Genomic DNA, 16513 nt, shown 5'->3' with positions numbered 1-16513 from the left:
TTGGCACAATCACTCCTTCATACAATCTCCTCTTGGCATCCATTCCTAAATGTCTATTTCTTATTACACTTTTTAATCCATGAAGGCTTCTCTTAATCTACATTTTACCTCCACCTCCACTCCACTTTTCCCACTACATTTGCACCCAAGTATCTACCGTAAAACTATCCACTTCCTCCAGTCTCTCTCCCTTAATACTCACTTCCAGTCTGCTGCCACTTTCTCCCCTTGTACATCTCATCACCTTAATTTTACCCACATTTATCTTCAACTTCCTTCTTTGACACACTTTCCCAAACTCTGTCACTAACTTCCTCAATCCCTCCTCTGATCCTGCTACAAGTGCAGTGCCATCAGCAAATAACAACTGGCTTATCTCCCACTTTCCTCCATTTTCTTTAACCATCTCCAATCCCTGACCCACTACCCTTGCATTTACTTCTCGCACCACTTCATTCATGTATAAATTGAATAGCCAGGGTGACATACCACATCCATGATGAAGTCCCACCTTTATCTCGAACCACTCTCTCAATTTCTAATCCTAACACAAGCTCTACTACTCTCGTACAAACTCCTCACTGCTCTTTAAAAGCATTCCTCCTATCCTATATATCTGGAATACCTCCTACAGTGTCTTCCTGTCTACCTTGTCATAAGCCTTTTCCAAATCCATAAAAGCCCAAAATACATCCTTACCCTTTCCTATAGCTTTCTCACATATCTGTCTTACCGCAAAAACTGATCTACGCAACCACCTACCTGTCCTAAACCCACACTGTTCCTCACCAATTACTCCCTCTGTTCCTCTCCTAATTCTCTCAATCAAGACCGTCCCATGAGCCTTCCCGAATAAACAAGCTGATTCCTCTGAAACACTTGTCCCCTTTCCCTTGTAAAGTGGAACACTACTGGTACTCTACCCTCTCTTAAACAAACATTAAATAACCTCACCAGTTAGTCCACCATCGCTGTACCTCCTTCTTTCACACATTATGCATGACATCCATCCAACCCTTACCTGCTTTCATCATCACTCATGACAGTCATTTTCTTAGTGCTTCCCACTACAACTACCTTTCCCTCCCTATCCTACTTCACATTTAGTAACTCCCTAAAATACTCTGCTTATCTTCTTTTTACTGCCTTCTCTTCTATTATCATCTCTCCATCTGCACCTTTTACCTTTTCTTCTCTACTTGATTTGCCTCCTCTTCCTCTCTTAATTTCTTTCAAAAAATTTTTTTATTACTTTCAAAATTTTCTGTCATACTCTTACCCCATTTCACATCTGCTCTCCTCTTTGCCTCCTTTATCTTATGCTTTACTTCTCTTCTTTTTGTACCTCTCATATGATTCCCTCGTCCTATTTTGTAACCAATCTGTGAAAGCTTGATTCTTCTCTTCTACAACCTTCTTTGTTTCCTTATTTCACCACTCACTACCCTTCCTTCTATTTCCTCCCAGTCTCCTTGTTCCACACACCATCTTTGCACACCTTGTGACTCCCTCCTTGAACCATCCCCATTCCTCCTCCACTCCTAGCTCTACTCTATCCTTCATTCCCTCCCACCCCTCTCTCAGCTTCTTCTTATACTCCTCCTTTTTTCTAATTTAAGCAGTTCACTCTAAGCACCTCCCTACCTTCTGTCCTTTTCCTCTTTCTCCATCTATCCTCCAGTCTCAACTTACCTTCCACCAAAAAATTATTTGATATTCCTCCACTCTCTCCCCTTAGAACATGTACATCCTTAACTCTTCCTACTATACTCCTGGTTACCACTATATAGTCCATTAACATTATCTACCACCCTTCCATCCACCACCCTCCCCCATGTGAACTTCCTAAACTCTGTATTTGCTATCATCAACTCTCTAAACACATCTCCACCATCAACTCTCCACTACAATTTTTTCCTGGAACTCCACACTTCCCAATCACTCTGTCTATTGCTTCATTTCCTACTCTAGCATTAAGGTCTCCCAATACCACTATAATGACATTTCTCCTTAATCCCTCTATGAACCCATTTAAATCCAACCAAAAAACCTCCCTTTCCTCTACACTCTTCTCACTACCAGGCCCATATGAACTTACAAAAACTCATATCTCCCTTCTCAGTTTCATTTTCATCCACATTAACTTTGAAGAAACCTACTTTCACTCCACTACATGCTTACCTATCACTTCACTTACTAGTATAGCTACCCCTTCTCTTCCTTGTCCTCTCTTCACTCCTGAGAACCTCCCAACTACACTCCCAAACTCACACCTGCCCCTCCCTTTCAACTTAGTTTCACTCAATGCCAACACATCCAACTTTCTTCTCACAAACATACTGCCTATCTCTTCCTTTTACTCTCATCTATACCACAGCCATGCATATTAAAAGACCCAAACCTTAGGGTAATGGTTGGAAAACTCCTAGACCCTCTTATGCCTTTACTTTTTTTAGGAATGTCCCCTTTGGGGCTTCAGAGAGAAGGATGCCTAGTCCTATCCCCATTCTGTTTTTTGTCGCCTTGTACAACTCAAGTGGGAAGACTTGGTGGCAGTATTCTTTTCCCCCACCACAGGGTTAGACAAAAAAAGGAAATAAATATTCAGAGAAATAGTACAGGACAGTAACAATGGGTGGGGGGACAGTATAACAGAGGGACAGTTGCAGTATAATAAAATATCATTTCTCTATGAACAGATTTCCTCTATCACAGACAAAATGATGTGTGGCTCTGGTCCATAGGGGCACCCCATATAGACCTTAAAGTATCAGCTGTATGCTGCTTAGCCACAATAACATGCAGCCAGTACCCCAGACTGAGATGTGGAAGAAGCACTTAGTATATATATACAATTAAAGTGCTAATAAATGGTCACAATGTGAATAACTAATACTTGTTGACATCCCCTTTGCTTTTTTTAATACAAGGACCCTTCTGGGCATGCTAGTGATTAGTTCATATCATCTTGAGGGACTTCTTGCCATATTTCCCATAGTAATCCTGAGAGTTTGGGCGTTGAAGATGTCCTGTTCTTTTTGCAAAGTTGTCAGTCTAATATGCCCAAGAGGTGTTCAATAGGGTTCATATCCAGGGACTGACTTTGCCATGGAAGTTTTGTGATCCCATTTTGGGAGGTACAGTGATGGTGGACTGGGTGGTAAGGTTATTTAATGTTTGTTGGAGAGAGGGTAGAGTGCTGGAGGACTGGAGGACTGCCTGTAGTTCCACTCTACAAGGGAAAAGGGGACAAGTGTGAGTGTAGTAGTTTGAGAGGGATTAGTATGTTGAGTGTAGTTGGGAAGGCTTATGGGAGGATTTTGATTGAGAGAATTAGGAGAGGAACAGAGGGATTGGTGATGAACAGTGTGGATTTAGGACAGATAGAGGTTGCATAGATCAGATTTTTGTGGTAAGACAGATAGGGTGGATGAAAGAGTATTGGAATGGTTTGGACACATGGAAAGAATGAGTTAAGAAAGACTAGTAAAAGATGTATGGAAGGCAGATGTGGAGGGAGTGAACATGAGGGGGCAACCTAGGATGAGATGGATGGATGGGGTGAAAGGGGCTTTGGGGAAGAGGGGAATGTCTGTTGAGGAAGGACGGGATAGGACAGAAGACGGGTCAATGGAGAATGGTTGTATATGGATGATGATGTGATGCATGAGGTGGAATGGGTGGGGGGATGGGGGGTGAGGTACGTGTGAGAAAAATTTGACGCAGCCCGATGGGATTTTTTCCCATCTTCTCCTTTTCTGCATGAGGGGACGGAGGGGGTCGCCAATTTAATGAAGCGGCCTTGCTGTGGATGTGCTGTGTCTTGTGACACTGCTTCTGACCCATGGCAATGGACAAGATGCAGGGATGACCTGTCATCCAGGAGGTGCCAAGATAAGAGGGAGGGTGGAGGGGAGTTGAGTGTATTAGGGATGCAATGGGTGGGAATAGTTTTAATGACTTTGTTTTTTGGCTACCTCCCTTGTAAGGGGGAAAAGCCTTTGGTGTATGTATGTATGTATGTACAGATATGTGAGAAAGCTATAAGAAAGGGTAAGGATGTTTTTTGGGCTTTTATAGATTTGGAAAAGGTTTATGACAGGGTAGACAGGAAGGAACTGTGGGAGGTTTTGCAGATACATGGGATAGGAGGAAAGCTTTAACCTCTTCCATACGGTGCCGCCTACGTAGGCGGCATGAGGAGCAAGTGGATACGCGAGACTGCCATATCGGCGTCTTGATTATATTTATTGTAGTTGTCCCTGCGTAACTGACATACTCTGTAAACTGGCTTCATCACATTTTCTATGGTTATCAAAATTCACGGGTGAAAGAGAGAACAATCGATATAAGCGGTGACTATTTTTTATGATGTGAGTATTATGACGCAACATCGTACATCTGGCAGCTCATGCTGCCCACGAGATTTTGGCCCGGAGTGAAGTGGTTAACCACTTCAGTACGGGACTTAAATCTCGCGGGCAGCAGCCAATGCCAGCCGTATGACGTGTCGTAATAATACTCGCATCATAAAATATAGTCACCGCTTATATCGATCGTTCTCTCTTTCACCCGCGAATTTTGAAAACCACAGAGAATGGGATTCAGGGCGCATTTGGGAGAATGTAAAAACACAGGGGCGACTACAATAAATATAATCAAGACGCCGATATGGCAGTGTCGCGAATCCACTTGCTCCTCATGACGCCTACGTGTGCGGCACCGTATGGAAGGGGTTAAGAAGCTGTCAGGAGTTTTTATGAGAGTAGTGGAGCATGTGCCAGGATTAGAAATGGAGAGAGCGAGTGGTTCGAGGTAAAGGTGGGACTTCGTCAAGGATGTGTTATGTTGCCCTGGCTGTTCAACTTATACATGGATGGGGTGGTGCGAGAGGTAAATGCAAGGGTGGTGGGTCAGGGATTGGAGATGGTAAAAGAAAATGGAGAAAAGTGGGAGGTAAACCAGCTGTTGTTTGCGGACGACACTGTGCTTGTAGCGGGATCAAAGAAGGGATTGAGGGAGTTGGTGACAGAGTTTGGGAGAGTGTGTGAAAGAAGAAAGTTGAAGATAAATGTGGGTAAATGTAAGGTGATGAGACATACAAGGGGTGAAGGTGGCAAGAGACTGGAAGTAAGCATTAAGGGAGAGCGACTGGAGGAAGTGGATAGTTTTAGATACTTGGGTGTGAATGCGGCAGGAAAGGGAGGAGTGGGGGTGGAGGTAGAATGTAATTTGAGAGAAGTGAGTAAATGCCTTAGTGGATTAAAAAGTGTAATGAGAAACAGACATTTGGGAATGGATGCTAAGAGGAGACTGTATGAAGGAGTGATTGTGCCAACAGCACTGTATGGGGCAGAAACATGGAACATAAGAGCGAAGGAGAGAAGGAATTTGAATCTGTTTAAGATGAGGTGTCTGAGAAGTATGATGGGGGTTACTAGGCTAGATAGAGTGAGAAATGAAGAGGTGAGGAGAACAGGGGTGGTGGTAAGGGAGTTGGAAGATAGGGTGGATGAAAGAGTATTGGGATGGTTTGGACACATGGAAAGAATGAGTAAAGAAAGACTAGTAAAAGAGGTGTGGACAGCAGAGGTGGAAGGAGTGAACATGAGGGGTGACCTAGGATGAAATGGATGGATGTCGTAAAAGGGGCATTGGGAAAGAGGGAAATGTCTATTGAGTAAGGATGGGAGAGGACAGAAGATAGGGGTGAATGGAGAATGGTTGTGTATGAATGACACATGGAAAGAATGAGTGAAAAAAGACTAGTATAAGAGGTATGGAAGGCAGATGTGGAGGGAGTGAACATGAGGGGGCGACCTAGGATGAGATAGATGGATGGGGTTTAAGTAGCTTTGGGGAAGAGGGGAATGTCTGTTGAGGAAGGATGGGATAGGACAGAAGACAGGGGTGAATGGAGAATGGTTGTATATGGATGATGTTGTGATGCATGAGGTGGAATGGGTGAGGTAGTATGTGTGAGAAACATTTGACACAGCCCAAAAGGATTTCTCCTCCATCTTCTCCTTTTCTGCATGAGGGGATGGAGAGAGGGGGGGGGGTCATTGATTTAATGAAGCGGCCTTGCTGTGGATGTGACACTGCCTCTGACCCAGGGCAGTGGACAAGGTGCAGGGATGACCTGTCATCCAGGAGGTGCTAAGATAAGAGGGAGGGTAGAGGGTGGAGGGGAGTGGAGTGTATTGGGGATGGAAAGGGTGGGAATGATTTTTATGCCTTTGGTTTTTGGCTACTTCCCTTGTAAGGGGGAAAAAGCCCTTGGTATATGTATGTATGAATTTTGGCTCAACCAATTTTGTGTTGCTTGAGCAGTGTGACAAGGAGCTCCATCTTCCATAAATAGGAAGACATTTTTACTCATTCTACCACTGGAGAATATTGGAATGTATCCTTCCTTTAATATAGAAACATATTTGCCTGAATTGATGTTTCCTTGACACTCCACAAGCTCTGATCGACCATCACTCCAAATTGCACCCCACACCATTACTGAAATGCCCCCATGTTTCACTGTTGGCTGCAGTCTTTTGGGGTCAAATTCTTGACTACAGAGTCTCCAGACCCACACTCTTCCATTGTCAGAAAATAATGCGAATTGCAACTCATCAGAGAAAATGACAAGTGCTCTAAAAGGCCACAGGTCTCTCCACCATCTTAACAGCCCAATCATTTCGGCACTTGATATTGGCTGGACAAAAGAGTAGTTTCCTTCTTGCAGCTCTGCCATAGTAACCCAGCTTGTGGAGATACCTGACAGCTGTTCTGGGACTGACATAAGCTTGTGCTGCTATGTCATAGGCCTTGCAATGTGGATCCTCTTTGATATTTCTTTTGACACAATGCAAGGTTCTTTCTGAGGGCCTGGGACAACCTGAATGAGGTTTTGTGCCCTTCTTGCCCTCTCTGGTGAATTGTACAATCACTCTATTAACAGTAGAAAGGGGTATTGACAGATTTTCAGATATTTTGCATTGATTAAGTCCACCTTCATGCTGACCCACAATATGACCTCGCTGAAATTCAGATAGGTCTACTGCTCCTTTGGTTCGTGGCATACTTGATTAATCTTGTGTGTAATCTGAAATATAAATCTAGGTATATATAACATATTAGGTAAATTTGAATAACTTTAAGCATTAAATAAGAGCTGAAATGCATTTTTCTTGGTTCTATTCAATTCTGTCATGTATGTCTGTATGTGTATATATATATATATATATATATATATATATATATATATATATATATATATATACATGAAAAGGCACATGGCAGAGTTGACAGGGATGCACTGTGAAAAGTGCTATGGGTACATGTGATTGGGGCAAGGCTGTTGAGGGTAGTCAACAGTTTTTACATGCTCTGCCTTTGTAATCCTTTGTTAAGATTGGAAATGGAGAAAGCAAGTGGTTTGAGGTGAAGGTGGGACTCTGCCAGGGTTGTATAATGTCATCATGGTTGTTCAATCTGTACATGGATAGGGTGGTATGGAAGGTAAAAGTAAGGATTTTGGGCATGGGATTGGAATTGATTAGTGAGAGTGGAAGTGGGAGGGGATCCAGTCATTATCTACAGCTGACACTAAACTTGTGGCTGAGTTAGAGTAGGGTCTAAGACAACTAGTGGTGGAATTTGGTAAGATATGTGAGAGGAGAAAGTTGAAAGCAAATGTGGGCAAATGTGAGGTGATGAGATGTACAAGACAGGGCAGCAGTGAGTTTGGAGGAAAGTCTTACAGGAGAAAGGCTGGAGTAAATGAAGAGCTTTAAGTATTCATGATTACATGTATCAGGGAATGGAGAAGTTGGGGTGGAGGTAAATTACAGACTAAGGGATGCAACTGTCATGGGAAATAGGCTTCTGAGGATGAACACAAAGAGGAGACTGTATGCTGGGGTGATTATAGGCCAGACTTAAAATTTAAGGGAAACTGAAAGGAAGAGCCTAAACATGCTGGAGATGAACATGTTTGTAAAGTATGGTGGAGGCTATGAGGATGGACATAGTAAGAAATGAGGAAGTGAGGCAGAGAGCAGGCATGGAAAGAGAGTTGGTGTTGATCAAAGAGTACAGAGATGGTGAATGTGTGAAGAGAGAATAGCAAAAACTGTGGAAGGCTGAGGTGGATGGAATGAACTTGAGAGGAAGACCAAGAATAGGATGGATGGATGGATGGGGTGACGGGGGCCTTGGGTACAAGAGTAATATCTCATGAGCAGGGTGGGGAATGGTCAAATGATATTTACAGAAGAAAATTTCCATTTCATCCATTTACAATCTCCCCTCACTATCTTTTGCACACTCTCTTCACTGCTACACATATATTCCTCAAGAATCCAAGATGCCCTTCACCCCACCTATCATTATTTTGTTTATTCATACATGCCAAAGGCGCTAAAGTAAACATTTTTTATCATTAATTCACTGAAAATTTAACAGAAGATTCATCAAACACAATTACCTTCTGGTAAAAAGGCCCTCTCTGTCATAAGTACGTATAACTGTGAGTCCTGAGATGGTTGAACCAATGAATTGGATCACAGGTGATTTGAGGGTATTGTCCAAACGTTTCAATTCACGTACTCCAGCATTAAGGAAGACATCCAGAATGATGAAAAGGACTAAGAGAGGAAAAATTACAAGACATTATATTTCCCCTTAAAATTATAGACACAATAATTCATCTCTATCAAATACTTTTACATCCAATTTGTTTACAAGTACATAAAAGATAAGAGAAAAGTTTTAAGAATCATGATAGAAGCCTCACACAATTTGAAACTGGATAGCTCCATCAAACTGGAACACATAATGTACTGTAGTATCACATTAACAAAAATAACCCTTATCGCAAAGTTACCTGCTATAACTGCTAATGGAGCAAGGAAAATTGGGTAGAGGTAAACTGTTAAAACAAGTTGAGCAAGGACAAACAGGATTCCTTGAAGTACAAATTCCATAAAGAAAGGCACTCGCACATCCACTGTGGAAAAAAAAAGCTATGATAAGAAAAATAGTGACCTGAACTTGCATGTATGCACACCACACTGATGGTACTAAGTTACTGAGAAAATTTTAATACAGTGCTTCCTCTCTAACTTTGCAAGGTACCTTAAATGAGCACAGATTAAAAGCTGGCACAAAATTCATTACCAGTTGGCTGAGACACAGTAGGAAATTATAAGAAGATAAATCAAATACATCCAAAAATAATAAATTACACTAAACACTCCATATATCAAGCAATATGGGGCTCTACACTAGTTTGAGAGAGAGAGAGAGAGAGAGAGAGAGAGAGAGAGAGAGAAGAATATATATATATATATATATATATATATATATATATAGAGAGAGAGAGAGAGAGAGAGAGAGAGAGAGAGAGAGAGAGAGAGAAGAAGAGAGAGAGAGAGAGAGAGAGAGAGAGAAGAGAGAGAGAGAGAGAGAGAGAGAGAGAGAGAGAGAGAGAGAGAGAGAGAGAGAGAGAGAGAGAGAGAGAGAGAGAGAGAGAGAGAGAGAGAGAGAGAGAGAGAGAGAGAGAGGAGAGAGAAGAATAGAGAGAGAGAGAGAGAGAGAGAGAGAGAGAAGAATAGAGAGACAGAGAAGAATAAAGAGAAAGAGAATGGAGAAAAGAGAGAGAGAGCAGAGAATAGAGAGAAAGAGAGAGGAGAATAGAGAGAAAAGACAAGAAAGATAAAAAAAGAGGAAGACAGAAAAAAGGGAGAAAGAGGTAGAGACAGAGACAAAGAGAGAGAAAAAGAGAAACAGAATATTCAAGAACCCTAAGGTAAGAGAGATTTTATAAATGTTGGTTGATAAATGTGTTGAGCTGTCAATATATGTCAAAGTTAAACCAAATCTCACTCATGTGTGAAGAGTAGTACACTTACACTCATCTAAGTCTCTTGAAAAACGGTTGAGCACTCTGCCAGTTGGTGTTGTATCTAAAAATGACATGGGAGCACGAAGAACACTGGCAAACATGTCATTATGAAGCTGGGAAGATCCTGCCAGAACTCTGTATTAAGGAGGGAAATGACATTGAGCAACCCTCTTACGGTAAAATCAGGAAGGGGTGAAAACAATGTATGAGATGGGATGAGTAAAATGGAAGATTTTTCCATTCCATGCCTAGTTACCTTGCATTACAGGAAATAGCATGTAAGTTGAGAATGAGGGGGGAAAAGAGTCTGAATCAAAGAGTGCAGGCTCAGCCTCATTAATCCAGCATTCTTGGGTCCACCAGTTCTGGACAGTGATTTGAATTTGATGTCATTAATTGACATGGCCACTGCTTGGCATGGCTTGTAGTGCCATTACCACCTCATATTGTTTACATCTACCACAGTTAACTTATAGTGGTTGATACTGCTAGATTACTTTGGATTACTGATGTTTCTCTTCTACATATGCCTAACTGGGATGCTCACTGCCCAAGCAGTTTAGAGTGTTGGTAACTGGGCAGAGGTCAGAAATGGAGACAGTTTGAGGCTGCCTGGTAGAGAAAGTTCATAGAAAAGGCATACTACATTGAATTCTGCTTTAAAGTCCTCTGCATGGAGGCACTGACCAAGAGGGATATACATATTGTTAAACACTATTATCATAATTTTTTTCTTTCTTTTCTTTTCTAAACATCAAAGCTCTATATCTGCATTGGTCTGATCCCAAGCCTGCTTGATTAGTAAGGCATAACTTGTACTTGATATTCTGCCACATCTCCAATACTCATTCCAGTACAACAAAATCAAGGAAAGACTGTGAATACAAAAACTTCACACACACACACACACACACACTTCAGCGAATGGACGGCTTGGATGACGTTCTGAAGAAAACTGAAGTCTGTGAATCCCAACGCAAAGAGAAGTGCCTAGTGTTTTTGCAGGGTGGGGGGGAAATTGCTCGTGGAGTAGTGGGAAAGTAGGGAAAGAGGAAAAGGGGAGGGATTACTGAGGGAAATGGAAGGAAATGAGGAGGGAGTAGACTTGGCCCAGCCAGACAAGCGGAAGGTAAACAAAAGACTGAGTGAGGATGACATGTCTAATAAAAATGTAAAGATTAGAAGTATAGAGAGGAGCAATACAGAAGAAAGTGACGAGAATATGTTCCAGGGATTTAAAGAGGGTGGGGGGGACACAACCCCCCCCCCCCCCGACTGATAAGACTAGAGGAGAGAGTTGATAAGGTGATCGAGGACTTGGAGCGTAAGTTAGGTAACGTAGACTCCATTTTCCAGAGAATTGAAAGGTTGGAACAACTAGAGAAGGCTAACAGAAACTTAACTGAAGAAATAGAGGACCTAAAAAGACAGTTAGGAAATGTAAAGGAGGAGAATGAGAAATTGAAGAAGAATAGTAATGAAAACAGAGAGAAAATAGCTACAGAAGCTAAAAATTGGAGAATAACTCAAGAAGGGAATAAGGTTTCATTCACTGACATAGTCAAACAGCAATTGAAAGAACATAATGAAGACTCAGTTATTAAAGTGATGAGACAGAAGGAGAATATAGTAAGAGAATTAGCTGACAAAAAGAAATGTATAATTATATTAGGAATGGAAGAGAAACATAACCCAGATAGAACTGCAAGAATCAAGGAGGAAAATGAAAGAGTAAGCAGTTTATTAAAATTAGTCCAGGAAGATGAACCAGAAATTATAAAGGAAATTGAGGAAAAATTCAGACTCGGAAAATATAGTACAGATAAGACCAGACCAATTAAGATTAAATTCAGGTCACAAACAACGGCAGAGAAAATTCTATCCAAGACAGGGAAACTAGCAACAAATGATCAATATAAAAAGGTATGGATAAAAAGAGAAATGAATAAGGAGGAAAGAGAGGCAGAAAAGCAGAAAAGAATTGAAGCTAAGGCAAAAAACGTGGAAAGAACGGAGTCAGAGAAAGAGAGATTCTATTGGAGAGTAGTGAACATGAAAATAAAGCAGTTCGACATACTAAAGAAAAACATAAGGGAAACAGAGAATACAATGGAAGTGGCAGAAAACTAAGAGTGTCTTACACAAATATAGATGGATTGATAACAGGATTGAATGAACTGAATGATTATTTGAAAGAAAAAGAACCGGACATAATGGGAATTGTAGAAACAAAATTAAAAGGCCCACTACCACCCAACAGTGTAGGACATGATACATACAATTATTGGATTAGAAACAGAGAGAAAAAACAAGGGGGTGGAGTTATGTTCCTGACTAAGAAGGATATAAACGTGAAAGGTGTCATATATGGAAAGAATACAGTAGAGATGATTATGATGGAAGTTAAGACCGAGATAAGAAGAGCAGAAAATTTGTGATCAATTATGTGCCTCCGAAAACAGCCTCATGGGAGGAGAGTGAACATAAAAGTATGTTAGAGGACACAAAGATAGCATTAACTAAAATAATGGAAGACGGAGGAAGAATAGTTATGATGGGCGACTTTAATTGCAAAGAAATCTGCTGGGAAGAAATGACAGTAAAGAGTAGTGATGACTCATGGGGAAATGCTCTACTTGAGATGATTACTGACCATTCAATGACACAATGGATACAAGAGAACACTAGGTATAGAAATGAAGAAGAACCATCGAGGCTAGACTTAATAATTACATCTGAACCTAGAATAGTGGACAAGATTGAATATAAAACACCAATAGGTAAAAGTGACCACATATTGATTGAACTGGAACTTAATGAAGAAAAATATATGAAAAGAAATGAACAATATAGAAAAGGAAGAATGATGTATGAAAAAACAAACTTTGATAAAATAAGAGAATTCTTCCAACAAGAAAACTGGGAAGAAATATACAAAGAAGAAACATCAGTGGAAGAGAAATGGAATATTTTGACAAAAATTTACAAAAAAGGAGTGGAAAAGTATGTCCCAAGACAAAAACAAGAAAAAGAATATGTAAAATGCTGGTACAACAAAAGTTGTAGAGAGTTAAAAGACAAAAGAGACAAAGCCTGGACCAGATGGAAAAAAGACAGAAGACCTGAAAAATGGAAAATATATACTGGTTATAGAAATGAATATGTACAAAAGTGCAGAGAGGAAAAAAGAAAATATGAAAAAGATGTTATAGAAAAGTGTAAAGATCAACCAAAACTATTCTACAGATTTGTAAACAATAAACTGAAAAACAAACAAGACTTGGAGAAATTAAGACAAGGAGGAGTTGAATACACTGAGGAAATGGAAATGGCAGAAATTATGAACAAACATTTTAAATCAGTGTTTACAAGGGAAAATATACAACCTGAAGAGATTGAGTGGAAGGAAAAAGTCCCCCCTATGGAAGAAATAGAAGTAACAAAGAATGAAATATTGACACACTTGGGTAATTTTGATGTCAGAAAATCGCATGGGCCAGATGAAATAGCAAACTGGATTCTGAAAGAATGCAAGAATGAACTGGCAGACAAAATACATAGCATAATAAGCAGTTCCTTAAAAGAAGGAAAAGTTCCAGAAGATTGGAAAAAAGCAAATATAGTACCTATATATAAAGGAGGAAATAAAGAAGAACCTACCAACTATAGACCAGTCTCTCTAACAAGTACAATAGCAAAAATTTGTGAAAGAATTATCAAAAGTAGATGGGTAAAATACTTGGAAAAAAACAACGTACTAAATCCAAGGCAATTTGGATTCAGACAAGGACGATCATGCGTCACCAATTTAATATGTTTCTATTCAAGGCTAATAGATATAATACAAGAAAGAGATGGATGGGCTGATTGTGCATTTCTAGACCTAAAAAAAGCTTTTGACAAAGTACCACATAAGAAGTTGCTTAAGAAATTAGAATATGAAGGAGGAATACAAGGTAAATTGCTAAATTGGATGGAAGACTTTTTGCAAGAAAGAAAAATGAGAGTAGTGATAAGAGATCAGCACTCAAAATGGAATGAAGTAATAAGCGGTGTCCCGCAGGGAACAGTTCTGGCCCCAATAATGTTTGCTATATATATTAATGATATGGATGAAGGAATTGAAAGCTATATGAGCTTCTTTGCAGATGATGCAAAATTACTGAAAAGAGTGAAAACTGAAGAAGATTGTGAATCACTACAGAGAGATCTAAATAAAGTACAAGAATGGAGTAGGAAGTGGGAGATGGAGTTCAATACAAAAAAGTGTAGTATAATGGAATTTGGAAAAAGCAAAAACAGAATAACAGGATCATATAATTTGGGAGAAGAAGGAATAAAAAGAGTAGAAAATGAGAAGGACCTGGGAGTCATTGTTATGAATAATATGTCACCTGAGAAACATATAAATAAGATTTTTGGAGAAACTTATAATTTAATAAGAACAATCAAAGTGGCATTTACATACCTGGATGAAGAAATGGTGAGGAAAATCCTAATCACCCTGATAAGACCAAGATTGGAATATGCAGCAACGATATGGTCACCAAGTACAAAAAAATGTATAAAAAAACTTGAAAGAATACAAAGAGCAATCACAAAACTGGCACCAACACTCTCAAAACTATCATATGAAGAGAGACTACAAAAACTTAAACTACAGACACTAGAGCAAAGAAGAGAGAGAGGAGATTTGATAGCTATTTACAGAATCATGAAAGGCATAGAAATTACTGATAGAGAGAATCTGATAAAATGGGATGACAGAAATACAAGAGGACACGGAAAGAAAATAAAAAAAGACAGCTATAGAAGAGATTTGAAAAAGAACAGCTTTCCTCACAGAGTAATAGACAGTTGGAACAAGTTAGATGAGAAAGTGGTGTGTGCAAAAACAATACATGAATTTAAAAATAGTTTAGATAAAATGAGATATGAAGACGGGACCCCACGAGCATAGCTCCCCTTCCCGTAAAATACAACTAGGTAAATACAACTAGGTAAATACACACACACACACTTCAACGAACGGACGGCTTAGAAGATGTTCTGAAGAAAATTGAAGTTACGTGGATCCCAACGCAAAGAGAAGTGCCTATTGTATTTACAGGGTGGGGGGAAATTGCTCGTGGGGTAGTGGGAAAGTAGGGAAAGAGGAGAAGGGGAGGGATTGCTGAGGGAAATGGAAGGAAATGAGGAAGGAGAGGACTTGGCCCAGGCAGACAGGCGAAAGGTAAACAAACGACCCCCCGACCAGCTGAGCGACGATGAAATGTCTAATAAAAATGTAAAGATTAGAAGTATAGATAAGAGCAATACAGTAGAAAGTGATGAGAATATTTTCCAGGGATTTAAAGAGGGCGGGGGGGACACAAACCCCCCCCCGACTGACAAGACTAGAAGAGAAGGTCGATAAGATGATCGAGGACTTGGAGCATAGGTTCGGTCATGTTAACAACATTATACGGAGAGTTGAAAAATTGGAAGAACTAGAGAAGGAGAACAAAAACTTAACTAAGGAAATTGAAGAATTAAAAAAACAGTTAAAAGAAGTAAAATATGAGAATAAAGTCTTAAAGGAGAATAATAAGGAGAACAAGGAGGGTTGGAAAAAAATTCAAGAAAATAGCAAGGTTGCATTCACTGACATAATCAGACAGCAAATGAATGAACAAACTGAAAACTCAGTTATTAAAGTGATGAGACAGAAGGAGAATATAGTAAGAGACTTAGCAGACAGAAAGAAATGTATAATTATATTAGGAATGGAAGAGAAACATAACCCAGATAGAACCACAAGAATCAAAGAGGAAAATGAAAAAGTAAGAAATTTACTAGAATTAGTTCAGGAAGATGAACCAGAAATAATGAAACAAATCGAAGAGAAATTCAGGCTCGGGATATATAGTACAGACAAGACCAGACCAATTAAGATTAAATTCAGGTCACAAACTACGGCTGAGAATATCTTATCCAAAACAGGGAAACTAGCAACAAGTGAACAATATAAAAAGGTATGGATAAAAAGGGAAATGAATAAAGAGGAAAGAGAGGAAGAAAACAGAAAAGACTTGAAGCAAAGGAAAAAAACGAGATAAGAACGGAGTCAGAAAAAGAGAGATTCTATTGGAGAGTAGTGAATATGAAACTAAAGAAAGTCGACATACAAGAGAAAAACAAAAGGGAAACAGAGAACACAATGGAAGTGGCAGAAAACTAAGAGTGTCTTACACAAATATAGATGGATTAATAACAGGATTGAATGAGCTGAATGATTATTTGAAAGAAAAAGAACCAGACATAAAGGGAATTGTAGAAACAAAATTAAAAGGTCCACTACCACCCAACAGTGTAGGACATGATGCATATAATTATTGGATTAGAAACAGAGTGAAAAAGGAAGGGGGTGGAGTTATGTTCCTGACTAAGAAGGATATAAACGTGAAGTGTGTCACATATAGAAAGAATACAGTAGAGATGATAATGATGGAAGTAGAAGACAGAGATAAGAAGAGCAGAAAGTTTGTGATAAATTATGTGCCCCCGAAAACAGCCTCATGGGAAGAGAGTGAACATAAAAGTATGTTAGAGGACACAAAGATAACATTAAAC

General features: G+C 39.7%; 1 protein-coding gene across 3 annotated transcripts in view; it reads right to left on the bottom strand.

Moving 5' to 3' along the window:
• LOC143022695 (ATP-binding cassette sub-family C member 5-like) overlaps positions 1–16513 on the bottom strand; it is a 285549-nt gene that overhangs the window by 40604 nt on the left and 228432 nt on the right. For all 3 annotated transcript variants that reach the window (XM_076181025.1, XM_076181024.1, XM_076181026.1), the window contains 3 exons: positions 9909–10036; positions 8882–9004; positions 8483–8642 (listed from right to left, as the gene is read on the bottom strand). In XM_076181025.1, the coding sequence (XP_076037140.1) occupies positions 8483–8642; positions 8882–9004; positions 9909–10036 (411 nt within the window). The remainder of the gene's footprint in view (positions 1–8482; positions 8643–8881; positions 9005–9908; positions 10037–16513) is intronic.

Source organism: Oratosquilla oratoria, unplaced genomic scaffold (genome assembly GCF_046742065.1).
Source record: "Oratosquilla oratoria isolate Oo_2021 unplaced genomic scaffold, ASM4674206v1 SCAFFOLD141, whole genome shotgun sequence".
Classification (NCBI taxonomy): domain Eukaryota; kingdom Metazoa; phylum Arthropoda; class Malacostraca; order Stomatopoda; family Squillidae; genus Oratosquilla; species Oratosquilla oratoria.
Note: the sequence above shows the minus strand (reverse complement) of the source record. Positions and strands in the feature narration are given on the sequence as shown.